A 14,901-nucleotide genomic window follows, 5' to 3' on the forward strand; every position below is an offset into this window, starting at 1 on the left:
GGCCTCATTAGGAGAGATATCCCAAGGCCACCCAGCTGCCATGAGCCTCTCCAGTTTGAACATATCTCTAGGGCATGCCTGTGGGCTGGGAAGCCAGGGGCTGAGGGAAATGCTTTCTCCATGGCATACCAGGCAGACTAGCACTTTGTTCTGTGCAGGGAACAACCCACCCTGTGCTGAGCCCACCCAAAACACCAGCTGGGATGGCTGCCTGGCCTTCCCTGTCCTTCTGTCTTGGAGCCAAGCCTTGTCAGGAGAGGTTGTGGATCAGGGTGGGCAGAGTGGCAAAGCACAGCAAGGCCTTACCTCTCTGTCCCTGATAAACCCAGGAGAGGCTCCTCCAAGATCTTGTCCAGAATACAGCTGTGCAGGAAAATGTACTGGGACTGGAAGGCAAAGGCAGACAGCAACACAGAGCGTCACACTGCAGAGACAGCACGAGAGGGTGGGAATGGTCTCTGTCCTGAAGGGGAATTCTGACACCTTGTCCCAGCCCCAAGGACTGGAGATAGGAGATGGACTGTGGAGCATCACAGAGCAACACCGTGGTGTGAGTTAGGAATCGCCTGCAAAGGGCCTGATCCTATTCGTCAGTGCTCTGGGGTGTTTCTGAGCCTCCTGGGAGGTCTCTGAGACTCTGGATGCTGCATCTGTGGGTCCAGCAGGGTATGAAGCTGCTGAAGACCCCCCCCAGCAATTTCCACTCCAGCTGAGCTGCTGCTTTGAGCAGCACGATGACACAGTGACAGGCTGGGGACCAGCCTGGGGGTGCTGGGGCTGGCTGGCCAGCTCATCTGACTGCCAGCCCTGGGAACTTCAGTGGGATGAAGTGAGGGGCCAGGGGAAAGAGGGAGCAGAGATCTCACCAGCGTCTGAATCATCAGGTACCGGTTCATCCGCAAGGCGTAAACAACACCAAAAATGTCCACCACCTTCTCCTGCTTCATCTGCTGCAGCAGCCGGTCCAGGGCTATGAAGGTGCCAGTGCGGCCCACACCAGCACTGAGAGCACAGACAGCAAGGGTTAAACAAGGCCTGACACACAGCCCATGGCTCTCTCCTGCTGCTGGACACTCCCAGAGGCTGCTCCCCAGGCACACCCAGGCACCGACCCAGCACAGAGCCAGCCAGGCTGCCCTGGGCTGGTGCTGACCATCTCCACCTGCCCCACACCCTGGGGCTGGGGGCACAGCAGACCTGGACTGCTCAACACCCCAGCAGGAGACTCCACAGAGCAGCTGTGCCTCCTGGGCACTGCTTTCCCCCCCAGTTTTTGCACAAGCAGGACCCTCATCCCCCTTGCCCTCTGCCATCAACCCCTCCACAGAGCATCTGTGTCCCCTGGGCAGTGCTTTCCCCCACAGGACCCTCATCCCCCTTGCCCCTCCCATCATCCCCTCCCACCATCCCCTGGAGAACAGCCTCACCTGCAGTGCACGAGGGTCGGCCCTGCATCCTTGGTGCTCTGGATGTGCTCCCGGACCAGCTCTCGGAAGGTCATGATGGAAGAGGTGGACTCCGGGATGCCGTGGTCAGGCCACGCTGTGTAGTGCAGGTGGGACACGAAGCGCTCTGCCCCGAGACCTTCCTGCGGGGGGATTGGGGATGGGTGTGCAGCCCCCCGGGGCAGGATCACACCCCACAGCCCTGGCAGCACCTGGGCACTTGGGGACCCCTGGCTCAGCGGCAGGGAACAGCCTCTGTCAGGTCTGCTGCACTGCCTGGTGGCTCCTGCTCCTCCACCCTTCCCCACAGCCACCTGCCATGCTGGGATGCATGGAAGTGGGAGTTCCATCTGTCTTTGACTGCTGGGAAACATGCCCTGGAAACTGCAGGCTGTGCCAGTGCCCAGAGCAGGGACATGGAAAGGAGAGAGCAAGGCTGGAGAGCAGCATGACAAACGCTGGACACCCCTGTGTCACCCATCTGAAGGGGCAGACTGCTCCTCAGGGCTTGGATCTTCTCTGAGCCCCACAAGTGGCAGGGAAAGGTGCCACCAGCACTGAGGAGAAATGTCAGTGCCCACCTGCAGCCCCCAACAGGTCCCCACATCCCCTGGGGTCTGGACTCACGTGCCACAGCTTGAACTCCCGGATGGTCCACTCCTCAGAGCTGCTCTGCGTCAGCAGGTGGACCCTCACCTGCCCGTAGGACACTGGGGCAGATTCTGATGGCCAGTAGTGATCACAGAGCACCTAGGGCAGGACAGGGTCCCAGTGAGGCCAGGGAGGGACCAGGTGATCTTCTGGCTCCCTGGGAGCATCTGGAGAGCAGCAGCTGTGAGGGGAGCCAGGACACATTTTGGGGAGCAGGCAGGGATGCTTCCCCTTCCCACCAGGAGCTTTGCACAGCTCTCCCCCACAACCCCTTCATTTGGATCTCAGCCTCCTCCAGAAAAAAAAAGACCTTTGCAGGTCTCATCATCCCTGGTGACTGGAGGAACTGTCCATGGGAGGTGGCTCACCCAGAGGACATTGGCAATTTCAGATTCTGCAGAAATATCTGTGGGTGATGAGCATGGTCCTAGCTAAGCTCCACTTCTGGCCCAAGCCAAGGCTGAGCTGCACAGATCAGCCTCTCTCCCCCCAAACTGCCTGTCAGGGAAGCCGTGTGGATCGTGCTCACCCTGGAGCTGTATCAGAGCAGGGGTTTTGTGGAGGGACAGACCCTGGGCTCACACCCCAGGGCTGGGCTGGGCTGGGGTCAGCACCGACCTACCCGCCCGTTCTCCATGCACACTGTCAGCATGATGATGTTGCAGACGTTTTGCTCCCACACCAGCCTCCAAAAGTCCTCTATGGTTTTCTTCAGGGGCCCCTGGGTAGCAATGAACTCCTGCTGGGATGTGTAGCCCTGAGCAAGAGGCAGATAAGAGCAAGATGAGTTGTCAGGTTGCCAAGGCAGGTGGGTCCTGCCCTGGGATCAGTCAGTGCCTGGTCTGCTTTTGTGGCAGAAGGAGAAATTCCTGGTGCCCTTAGCCCACATGGGCACAGTTCCCAGGCAGCTGATGTCAGAAGCAGCTGATTTCACAGGAAGTGTGAGCTCCCAGCACATGCTCTCTACATATTTGGAATAAAGTGACCCACACCATTTCCCTCCAAGCACTTCCTCATTCAGTCTAACTGGAGAAAGACAGATCTGGGTCTTCCCTGTGCTTCCCCCTCACGGCTGAGGGTGGGGTGAGCATGCAAGGTCTCAGGGTGTTTCTCTGGACACACACACACCCCACAGATCCACACACTGGCATGCTGTGTGCCCTGCCTGTTACCTGGGAACACCTCCCGGATGGGGGATGAAGGCACAGCTCCAGGGTTGCTCAAATGCAGCTGCACACACCAGAAGGAAAAAGAGCAGGCAGAGAGACAGGGCAGTAAGATGGCAAGTGATGGGAGAGGATAGATAGTCCACAAGAAGAAAGCAGAGAGCCTTGCCAGTCTTCCCACACTCACACTTCTGCATCGCAGCATTTGCCATCAGAAAGGCTCCATCAACAGGGCAACTCCACATCTCCACCTTCCCCCCAGCTGGCCTGTGCCAGCTGTGCCTTCACCAACATCTGCCCACCAGCCCTCACAGAGGAGGACACTGCCTCAGCCCAGGCAGTTTCTGTGCCCCATGGCTGTATCTCCGTGGGGAATGCAAGTGGGCACTCACAGGCATGAAGTTGGCATTGATGTAGTCTGAGTGTGGATCCTCCCCCAGCTGGCTCAGCTTGACCCGAGAGTGATCATCTGGAAGAGACCACACACCAGTGAGCCCCCAGGGCAGCCCTTCACCAGGTCATGACCACCTGGGGAACCTCGTGGGAGAAGCTGCAGCAGCTCCAGCAGGCAGGCTCTGTGCTCTGCCAGGCTCCTTCTCCCTGGAGAGGTAAGCACTGCCTGCCAGCTGGGCTGGCAGGGGATTGAAAAACAGAATGGGGCTCATCAGTGAAGCTCATGGACCCTCTTTGGTCTCCAGCTGGGACCCACCCTGAGCTGGGCTCACCCAGCAGTCTGCTGCCCATTTCAAAAGTCCTGCTACTGCCAGGAGAGGAGCCAGGCACTGACGAGGGTGAGGCTGTCCTTGGGCACTGTCCTGTGAGCTCCCACCCTGGGTGCTGGGGGAGAAGGGAGGAGACAGCACTTACAGGGCAGCACATGGGGATATCTGTTCTTGGAGACATTTGCTGGGAGCTCAGCCTCCACCTTTGACTGCTCCTTCCCAACTTCCTTCAGCTCCTGTAGGACAGGGGAAGAGATAAGCACAAACATTCTACTGGAGAGCTCTTGGTCAGCTCAGCTCCCTGCTCATGGCCAGTGGCTCTATCTGGAGGGTAAAGAGGATTACCCTCACACAGGGAGCTGCTCCACTCCTTCACATGGCCTGTGCACTCTGAGCCATGGTGGCTTTTCCACTGCCTTTTCCAACAGCACTGTTTGTATTTAGAAGAAAAGCCCAAGAGCAAGTACTGGGGGAAATCTCAGAAATCTGCCACAAAGCTCAGAGGATTTTCTGCTGAGCAAACAGAAATATCCTGTGCTGCAGCTGCTTCTGCCCCTCTCCTCACTCAAGAAGCCAGAGAAAGGTGATCTGAGGAGCGTTTGAAATTGCTGATGGGAATTTGAAAGATGCTGCAAGCAGAACAGCCCAGAGGCTGCAGATGTTGGCAGTGGGAACCAGGGAAGGCAGCCCGAGGTGAAGCTCATGGTCTGGAGGTCTGAGAGTGCTCCTGGACCTTCCCTCTGGCTGCAGAATCTTTTCTAGCACTGTCAGGGTGCTAGAAATCTCCCACATCTCTCATCTTCATCCCCAGTCAGGGCTGGGGCACTTTGCTCTGACCCAGTTCACCTCACACCACACGTGTTTCGACCAGAACTTAAACCAACCAGGTTTTGAGCAAAGGAACTGCCTGATCACTTGGTCCATCCAATCTTTGGCTTCCAAGGCTGCTTCACAGGGTGGCTGGATTGCTACAGATGGGTGACCAACCCTGGAGAGGAGCACTCCATACTGGACACCCAACAGCATGAGCCACCGAGTGGAGAAATCAAGTGTCATCTCTAGCAGTCTCATCTCACCTCAAACTCCTGGAAAAAAGCGTGGTTAGCACTTGCTGTCTTCATCTCATAGTACTGCTTGAAGTTCTGTAGGGGAACTGGCCGGTGGACGTTTCTGCAGGAAATGAAGTCCAGAGGAAAACTTGGCTTAGCTACTGGGAATTCTGGCCAGCCAGTCAGGTGCCAGTGGGACAGCCCAGCCGTGAGACCTGCGGTACCTGGAGGCACACAGGATGCTTCAGAGCCCACCTCATTGCCCAGGGAAGTCCAACAGGTTAAATACTGGGAGGGATTTTGGGGTGATTAGGATATTCTCCTGCTGCAGAAGACTCACAGAGGAGGTGTAGACAATGCATTGACACAGAATGGAGCTGGGCAATAAATACTGAACTTGGGAAAGACTCATTTATAAAACAACTGAGCAGAGGAGAGAGTTGGATTTGTCCAAAGCATGAAAAAGGAAGTAAAAAGAACAGTGGGAACCACAGTGGAGCCATACAGAATGCAGACTCCAGCACTCACCTCAAGCTGTAGGTCACCATTTCCTGGGGCAGGCTGCTCTTCTTGGTTCTAGAATCAAAGCACAGGAGCTGTTATTTTGCCTGCAGTGCAGGGATTGATGCCATGAGGCACTGTGTACCACAGGCAGGCACACTGTCTTGCACACATGCAGGGTTTTGTGACTTCACTCCACATGGGCAGCTCCCCTCTCCCCTCTCCCTTTGCTTCTGAGCTTGCCAGACACAATTCTGCTAGCCCACATTCTAGTTTTCTAAGTCTCTTTTTACACTATCTCTCTGCTCTCCACCAGGTTTGACGCTGCAGGTTGGCAATCTCAGCCTGCACTCAGCAGGTAAGATATGGCCCATGCTCACCTCTTTGCTTTGAGCTGTTTCCAGTAAACCAAAGCAAAAATAGCTGCAAGTGTCAGAAGAAATCCCACAATGATCCCAGCGATTATTGGCATTGAGAGTGGAGCTGTGTCTGCACCTGATCCAGCATCTGGAATTAAAGAGAGAGTAGAGAGAGAAGTAAGAATCAGTAAAAATGTTTTTTATGATGAGGGTGGGGAGGCCCTGGCACAGGTTTCCCAGAGAAGCTGTGGCTGCCCCTGGATCCCTGGAAGTGTCCAAGGCCAGGACACTTGGACAGGGCTTGGAGCAACCTGGGACAGTGGAAGGCATTCCTGACCATGGCCGGGGGGAAGTGAGATGAACTTTAAGTTCCCTTCCAACCCAGACCATTCCACAGTTCTATTATAAATGGCTGCATTTGTTTTATTTATTATATTTGCTATAGCCTCTGAGCTCCCTCTGGCTGTTCATTACCTCCAACTCCCACAGCCAGGTAGGAAAGATGCCATTCTCCAGCTTACCTGAGAACATGGTGAATGTCACAGCAGGAGCTACTGGGTCATATTTGGTGAAAGCAGCAATGCTGAACCTAAAGGTGGAGCAGAGTGCTGTGTCAGGACAGCCTGAGCCCAGCACAGCACCCAGAACCCAGCACCAAGCAGGCAGGACCCAGGGGAACAGGACTGCTGCCTCTGTCTTGAAATGCTGAATTGGAAAAAGCTGGTGTTCTGTTATGGATTTAGGGGATGTGCGGAAATGGTCTTTCCTCCCTTTTCTGGACAAGTCTGTTCCACTTGGGAGAGCATGAGAAATTGTTCAGAATGCACAAATGGGAAGCAGCTCTCCTCTGAAGGGTTATCTGCAGAGACAAGTAGTGTCTGGTCTCTCAAAGGACACAAAAAATTAAAAGCACATAGTTCCTGTCAACTGATTAACTGGTCTGACTGGGAAGAAATGACACAGGGACACCTCAGCTGGAAGGGCTGAGCCCTGCCCCAGACCCTTCCTTGCACACCCACAAGTGGATGGTGCACCCTCTGCCCCTCACTCCCCTCCTGGCAGCAGGCACAGCAATCCCACAGCTCTCTGCAGAGCTCACTTCCTTCCGAGCAGGTGATTTGGAAGGAACCCTTCTTGTGCCCTAAATGCAAGCCAAAGATTTTAAATTGGATTTTAGCAGCCAAGAGTTTGTTGAGTGTGGGATCCTGGCAGCACCCCACACCCAACTGCCAGGGCACAGACCTCCTTTGGAAAGTGAGCCTGCAAATGCCATGGCATGAGAGATGAGCTTTATCCACCCTTGTGGAGAAATAACTCACTGAAAGACAGGAAACAAGAACAGAAATTCTGAGGGGGTGGGCTGTCAGCTTTTCACCATGCTATCAATCATTAACTCAGAGAGCAGCACAGTCTACTGAGGATATTTAGGTCAGATGTTTAGGTTGAGGGTTCCATGTACTGAGGATATTTAGGCTGGATATTTAAGATATTTAGGTCAGATATTTAGCATATTTAGGCCGAGTGTTGTTTGTACTGAGGATGTTTAGGTTGTTTAGGGCAGCTGAACTGAAAGAAAGCTGTGGTGTAAAAGTGTCTTCTAGTCCTGAATAACTGGACAGTTCAGTGCATGTTATTGAATCATGTTATTGAATCATGGCAGGTGGACTAATGACAGGGCCTGATGGCCATGAATAATCTGCTCTTCCATGGGAGGTCCCTGTTGGAGTGAAAACTGGGAAGTGGTTAGGGTAGGTACAGAGCCTCTGTCAGTGCCTGGGTGTGGAGGGCTGTCCTGGTGTCACTGTGCTGTTGTTCAAGTCCCCTCGAGGCTGCTGACAGCCCTTGGTCTGAGGCTTGTGCCCTGCTGTTCCCTCTCCATCCCCAGCTGAGCCCTCTCCATCCCTCCTGAGCTGAAGCAGTGAAGTCCTGCCCTGCCACGCCTGAGGGTGAGGGGCTAGCAATACAGAACTGATGGATCTGAGGGGCAATCAGTCTCCAAGCTCCTGAAACTTTCTGATATCCCCATGCCAGCCCAAGGACCTGGGATGAGCATGGGATGCACACGGGATGGGAGTGCACTGTCAGCCGTTCTCCTGCCAGGCAGAACAATATAGCACACAGGAAACACTCTCTGCTCTTGATGACCCCACTCTGGGTGGAATTTCCAAGGCAATGGCTCTCTGGAAACTCCCTCTTTTTTTTGTCTCCTGGGAAAAATGGCCATTTCCCTCTCCCCTGAGTGTTATCACCAATCTGGGCCAGTGCTGCCTCAACCAGCAGCTTAAGAGCTCCTGTTTGGCACAGGTGTGAATGTAAAATAGCTCAGTAAGAATCAGTTTAAGTTTTCCATGTCTGCACATAAGAAAATTAGTGAGAGGAAGGAAGGAAGGAAGGAAGGAAGGAAGGAAGGAAGGAAGGAAGGAAGGAAGGAAGGAAGGAAGGAAGGAAGGAAGAAGGAAGGAAGGAAGGAAGGAAGGAAGGAAGGAAGGAAGGAAGGAAGGAAGGAAGGAAGGAAGGAAGGAAGGAAGGAAGGAAGGAAGGAAGGAAGGAAGGAAGGAAGGAAGGAAGGCTCTCTCACAGACTGTCGTTCTCTTTTCCTAACACTCTCAGTGACTTTATCACCCATCAGCAACCCGTGCTGCAAGTTTCTTTAAATTGAAGCAGAATAACCTTCCAGACTCTGGGGGATCAGAGAAACGCCCATGGATATGTTCCCCATTGGATGAAACTGTGAGCTGTTAAATTAACAGGACTGACTAAAGATACAATTCTTTGTTAGCAGTGGAAAACCTGTTTTTCCATCAACAGTTTTAAAGGTACCCTACAAGAAAATATGTACCTCTGGATCCTATTGACTTTCAAATAAGACCCTGAACTTATGGCTATTGGGATCCATGTGTGTGTCTCACGGGGAATTTGGACCTTAGCCTGAGTGTTTACTACCCTCAACCTCTGGGCTCCCCACTGAGAAGGCACCACTGGAACTCTTTACAAATCAGTTTCATTTTCGCACTGCCTGCACATGGTTCTGAGTCATACATGAAAGTCCTACAAATAACAGCATCTGTTTTAGTTCCTGCCCTGGGGCTGGAGGGTAGCAAATGCTAAGGTTCAAGTTCCCCATGAGACACACACACAGATCCCAATAGTCCTAAGTTCAGAGTCTTATTTGACAGTAAATAGAACCCAGGTACATATTTTCTTGTAGGGTACCTGCTCAGCTCCCAAGGCAACACAGGCAGCCCTTGGCAGCCTCAGCTTTCCCTCTCCCTGCCCACTACACTAATATTCCCTGCATGCCAACCCCTGCCTTCCTCAAACACTGCTTGGTGGAGAACCTGCTGGGCACCTGGGGGTGTGAGGGTGAGGTGACACCCAGGGAGCTGCTGGCACCTTGCAGGGACACGTGCAGTCCCTTTTCTCCTCCCTCAGGAGGGATGCTGGCATCTCTCACCTGTACTGCTCGTTGGCTTTCAGCTTCCCATTGCACGTTGCCCTGGACTGGCCGCACTCCTCTGTTCCCACTGGCACTCGCCAGGTTTCAGGGGAGCTCCTCTGATGGAAGGGGTTGGGTATGAGCACTGCCAGGTAGGAGTCCTCTGTCCCGTAATAGTGGTCGTACCATGTGCTGGACATGATCTCCTGGGTGGGCCTCAGCACTGCAGGGGAACATGCAAGGTGACAGTGATTGTTCCAAAGTGACATCCAGGGGCCCTGCTGCCCTCCTGGGAACCACTGCAGACAGGGACATGCAGGGACACTCACGTGAATCATTCGTGGTAGCAACCACACCGTAATACTCGATCTGGCCGTTCTCCTCGCTGAACAGGTCGGGTGAGATGACCACTGTTGAGCTGGACTCCACTGGGACGATGTCTGTGCGCAGGGGTGGCGGCAGGGCTGCCAGAGGGACCAGCAAGCACAGCCTCTTAGGGTGTCCTGCTCCCAGACCATCCCACACCACTGAGCCTGGTCCCAGAGCACAGCCAGAGCCCTGACCCACTGTAGGGCAGTGCAACTGATGCCTAGTGATTTTTGTCCTTTTTATACCCTTTTTATACGTTTTTATACCCTTTCCCTCTCCTTGTGCCCTTCACAAACAGTCCCTGTACCTTAGCCCCATGTGTTTATAACTCTTCTAGTCTGATATATAGCTTAGTTTGGGGGTTTTGCAGGGTGGGAAGACCAAACATCCTATCTATCTCAGAACTAGAGGCTCCAACCTTAGACAGAGCCTCCTCTCTGGAATATGTTTTTGTAAACTGCGCTGTGGTCTCATTTGGGGGGTGGTAATTAGAGTAGGGGGACAATTAATTCATTTGTTAAGTTTCTTATTGGGGGATTTTAGGTAGATATTTGTGAGGTCCATAAATTTGTATACATATGGTACGCTGTGTGCTCTTGGGGTGTTTCCACCTTTGACAAATTGAGCACCTAGGATCCTATTAAACCAAGGTAATACCCTTTTTCCTTTTACTGCTGTGTCTGCTTCATATTTTTACCAGCAGATAAAGCATCACAACCACGTGGGGCTCACAGGCACCTGAAAGAGTCCCCAGGTCAGCTCAGCAGCACTGGGTGTTCCCTCCTGGGCTCTGTGGCAAGGCTGTGGGACAGTAGGACACTCACGTTCCACTGCTGTGCTGCAGAGCAGAGTCACAGCCTGGCTCCTCAGGGTGTTCCTGCCCACGGTGCTCACAAGGATTCGGTAGGAGGAGTTTGGCTCCAGCCCCTCCAGACTGGCCTCACTCGAAGGGATGCTCATGACATTCTTGGAGGTGGGAGGTCCTTCAGAGAGTCTCTCTGTCACCAGCTCATAAGCCTCCACATCTCCAGGAGAGCTTGTCCAGTTCAAGTAAAGGCTCCTTGACTCTGGTAGGCACTGCACATCCTTCACTGGATTTGGCTCTGCAAAGGAGACAGGGCAGGCTCTGGACTCACTGGATCAGAGAAATCCCAATCTCTGCCCCTGCCAGCATCTCCTCCTGAGGCCAGTGGGACAGCAGAGCTGGACACCTGCAACCTGGGAGCCTGCTGTGCCATGGGCCCAGGACAGTGGGAAAGAGCCTAAGCTCACAACTTACAGGAGATGTCGACCAGTGGACATCTCTGCAAAGTCTGCTCTGCTTCACAGGTAGCCAGGAGATAGGAGATCTCCTAGATGAGGCTAGCTTAGGGAGCCAATGGCTACCACAGGGTCACCTTGCTGGCTTTCCCTATTTCCCAGCACTAGATTTCCCACACCTCTGCTGACACCCAAGGGTTGATCCAGACTTGAAGCCGCCCAGGTGTTTCTCCCCCTTGCAGCCTGCCCAGCTCCACTCACCCACTGGCACTGCCAAGGGCTTGGTGCTGCTCCAGTAGGGCCCAGCCACACAGCTCAAGGACACAGAGTAGTTCCTGCCTGGGATCAGCCCCTGCAGGAGCTGCTGGACTTGTCCTCTGCCCAGGGAGAGCCGCCAGGGCAGGGAGCTGTTCCGGGGATCCCGCAGCCACAGCTGGCAGTCGTCCTGCTGTCCAGAGACACTGTCCCAGGAGATCAGCATCGTGTTGTTCCCCTCAGCCACCGCCGAGAGATTTTGGGGAACTGAGGGGGCTACAACAAAAACCACACCAGGAAGAGTTAGTGGCATGCAAGTGCTCTCTCCTATCCTACAGAGACACAAGCAGCAGATGGGTGACACACAAAGAGACCCCACATGTTCAGTGATAACATTCCTGCAGCTGCTGTTTGCCAGAAATGACCTTTAAATGGCAGCTGAAGGACATACAGAGTGAGGAGATGGATTCTTCTTCCCACTAATTAGCAAGTTTCATTAGAGACCTGCCCGAAGGGCTTTGCACATGACTCCCAGCACCCTGCCAGGGGATGGCTGAGCGTGGGAGCAGGGACTGCTGGATTCCCCAAGCAAAGTGCAGGGACTGCGGGGACAAGCACATGAAAAGACTTATTATGCTTATCTGCATTTCCACATTCCTTAAAAAGAAAAAAAAAAGGCCATCCTCCCCTTATACCCCATGCCAGGAATTCTCTGAGTGCCTGGAAGAAAGGCAGCAGGAATGGTGGGGTGTCCCCCCCGGCTGTGAGGCCTCGTGGTCTCCCAGGCTGTGGGTGTCATCTACCAGAGCAGCACTACTGCCATGGGATGCTGTGCTCTTGTTCAATGCCCCGTGCCTGGAGGAGCCAAACTGTGTGACCAGCAGGGCCATGGGCAAGAGGCTGCCTCCTGAAACAGCAGCCGTGGCTGCAAAACCCTCCTACAGGCAGCAGGACTGCCTGGCTCTCCTGTTCACCCGGGCTTGCCCAGCCCACGATCCCATTGCTACCCTGGTACATCACATCCCATCCCTGGAAATATTCAAGGTCAGGTTAGACAGGGCTCTGAGCAACCGAATCTAGTTGAAGATGTCTCTTGCAGGGGGGTTGGACTAGATGGCCTTTAAAAGGTCCCTTCCACCCCAAACCATTTTCTGATCCTACAGCTCCCAGGCAGCAGTCCTGGCTGAGCCTCTGCCCCTTCCCACTGCAGCTACTGAGCCCACCCAGAGGTGAGGGCTGAGCCTCGTGCAAGATGCACAACCTCCAGCTCTGACACTTACTTGTCCAGTCACTGATGTTCCCTGCAGAGGCTGCATAGGGCCCTGCCACAGACACCACTTCCAGCAGGTATTTGTGTCCTGGAGCCAGGCCAGAAAAGGTAAATTTGCTGGTGCCTTTCCCAACAGAGACATTGGCTGCCACGATCCCTGACCCTGAATGATACAGGAGGAGCCTGTAGCTGTCCTGTCCTTGGGGTTCAGCTCGCCAGGATGCACTCAGTCTGTTGGGATAGCCCTGGTTTGTCATGTACACATTTCGGGGTGCCAAGGGGTCTGCAGAGACAGGAGGGGAGACACATCAGCAAAGGGCCTGAGGACACTGCCAGGGTCTCTTGGCAGTGCCACCAGAAGGGATGAACCACACTGGACAGAGCACTGGCTGCAGCCACCAGCCTAGAGGCAGCTCAAAGCTTCTGCAAGCTTCTCTGTGCTTGTCTGACAGGGACAGCCCTGTGCCAGCTGCAGTGACACCCCTGGGGAGGGGAGAGGAGGGAACACACAGCTAACTAAAGGACAGGGGAAGGTGAATATCCTCTCTGCTGCTCCCTCCTCCATGGCTCTCCCCCAAAGCATGGCTCTGGAGCTCCAGCTGCCCTCACCCAGGCTGGTGGAGCTGATGATGAGGGTGGGCAGAGCCCTGCTTACTGCAATGGCACTGACAAGCCCCAGACAGGGCTTGGGGTGTGCTGTGAAGGTCAGTGGGGCCATGTTCTTGGCCATGAGCTTTCATGACTGCCCAGCAAGGCACAAAGGTACTCACATGTCCAGTTGCTGACATTCCCTGCAGGTGTCCTGAAGGACCCAGCCACAGATGCCACCTCCAGCACGTATTTGCTTCCTGGGGCCAGTCCAGTGAAGGTGAAGTTGTGGCTGTCTCTCCCAAGTGAGGCTGTAGCTGCCACAGTGCCCAGCCGTGCGTGGTACAGGGTCAGTGTGTATCCATCTCTGCCCCCAGCCGTGTCCCCCCAGGCCACATTCAGCCTGTCAGGGTGTCCTGTGCTCAGCAAGTGCACAGCAGCTGGGGGCAGCGGGCCTTGGGGGGAAACACCTCATGTTAGGGACTGGACATGGTGCAGAGGGAAACACACACCTGAAAGGCCACTGTGCAGCAGGACAGGTGCTCCCTGAGGGAGGAGCCCCACTGGCACATGCCTCCTCATCCTCACTTTTCTCTTTCCCACTCCCATCTCACCTCACCTTTGCGATACTCACCCTCACTGGTCCCTCCCATGCCAACCCCTCCTCATCCAGGTCACCCTCATTCCCCAGCCCAGTAGGAATGCCTTCATCCCCATCGTGTGCACACATGTGCTCCCACACCCTGCTGCCCTGCAGGTGCCCAGGCAGCACTGGCACAGCCTCTGCACTCTGACCAGCCCTAAAACCTTTCTGGCTGGGGGGAAGTGCTGGATTATCCCCTCTCCAGAGCAAGGACTCCTTCTCCTGGGAGGACTGTGGAGTGGCTTCTTGTACTTCTACACTGATTCATTACATAAACCTTTATGGTAAGGTCACTTCTACCTGCCAGAGGAGACTCAGAGAACCTCCTTTGCACAGGTAGAGTACAGGTGCCCTGTAACTTCTGTGGTCCTGCACACAGGGAGACAGGTCAGCACAGGCAGGGAATGGGAATGTCCCAGCACAGGCAGGGAATGTCCCAGAACAGACACAGCTGGGCAGCCCTTGTGCAAGCCTCCAGCTGAACATCGCAGTGCCATGCAGGCAGCAGTGTGCCCTGCACTAACTGCTGTGTGTCACACCCATGCAGGGCTGTGTGCACATCTCCAAAGCCACCAGGTGCCCTGTGAACCTCCCAGCTCTCCTCAGGACAGCCCAATGGTGTGACATCTCCCACCCCTCTGCAGGGGACACTGCTCCAGGTACTCACGTGTCCAGCCAGTGATTTTGGGTGCTGCTGCCTGGTACTGTCCTGCCGTGGCAGCGACTGCCAGGGAGTACTCGTGCCCTGGGGCCAGTCCCATGAAGGTGAAGTTGTGGGTGTCTCTCCCAAGCGAAGCTGTAGCTGCCACAGTGCCCAGCCGTGCGTGGTACAGGGTCAGTGTATATCCATCTCTGCCCCCAGCTGGGGCACCCCAGGCCACACTCAGCCTGTCGGGGTGTCCTGGGCTCAGCCAGCGCAGGGCAGCTGGGGGCAGCGGGCCTGGGGGGGAAACACAAGTCACTGCCAGGAGCCACGTGTGGGCTGAGTGCAAGGAGATGCTCTGTGTTTGTGCTGTGAATGGCTACCAGGGACAGGGTGCGGCACAGGATCATGCGCAGACTCGTCATGCTGCACCCAGCAGGGAATGAACACTGGGCGCTTTATGGGCGGGAGAGGTGAGCAGAGCTGCACCAGTCTGGTCTGTCACTGAACTGGGAAGGGGAGATCTGCAGAAGGACAGCTGGCT

At 54.8% G+C, this 14,901-nt stretch overlaps 1 protein-coding gene across 4 annotated transcripts in view; it reads right to left on the reverse strand.

Annotated features, from left to right (window-relative positions):
* LOC146426871 (receptor-type tyrosine-protein phosphatase V-like) overlaps positions 1-14,901 on the reverse strand; it is a 40,693-nt gene that overhangs the window by 6,905 nt on the left and 18,887 nt on the right. For 2 of the 4 annotated variants that reach the window (XM_085083259.1, XM_085083258.1), the window contains 18 exons: positions 14,382-14,654; positions 13,254-13,526; positions 12,494-12,766; positions 11,220-11,489; positions 10,523-10,801; positions 9,659-9,793; positions 9,348-9,552; positions 6,415-6,482; positions 5,915-6,041; positions 5,562-5,609; positions 5,061-5,154; positions 4,130-4,220; positions 3,655-3,731; positions 2,719-2,853; positions 2,073-2,195; positions 1,428-1,588; positions 867-1,002; positions 307-386 (listed from right to left, as the gene is read on the reverse strand). In XM_085083259.1, the coding sequence (XP_084939385.1) occupies positions 307-386; positions 867-1,002; positions 1,428-1,588; positions 2,073-2,195; positions 2,719-2,853; positions 3,655-3,731; positions 4,130-4,220; positions 5,061-5,154; positions 5,562-5,609; positions 5,915-6,041; positions 6,415-6,482; positions 9,348-9,552; positions 9,659-9,793; positions 10,523-10,801; positions 11,220-11,489; positions 12,494-12,766; positions 13,254-13,526; positions 14,382-14,654 (2,848 nt within the window). Of the gene's footprint in view, positions 1-306; positions 425-866; positions 1,003-1,427; positions 1,589-2,072; positions 2,196-2,718; positions 2,854-3,268; positions 3,327-3,654; positions 3,732-4,129; positions 4,221-5,060; positions 5,155-5,561; positions 5,610-5,914; positions 6,042-6,414; positions 6,483-9,347; positions 9,553-9,658; positions 9,794-10,522; positions 10,802-11,219; positions 11,490-12,493; positions 12,767-13,253; positions 13,527-14,381; positions 14,655-14,901 lie in introns of those variants that run through there. The other 2 variants (XR_014856649.1, XR_014856650.1) reach the window with 2 other exon arrangements.

This window comes from Lichenostomus cassidix, chromosome 26, assembly GCF_008360975.1.
Source record: "Lichenostomus cassidix isolate B80296 chromosome 26, HeHo_3.0, whole genome shotgun sequence".
Classification (NCBI taxonomy): Eukaryota; Metazoa; Chordata; class Aves; order Passeriformes; family Meliphagidae; genus Lichenostomus; species Lichenostomus cassidix.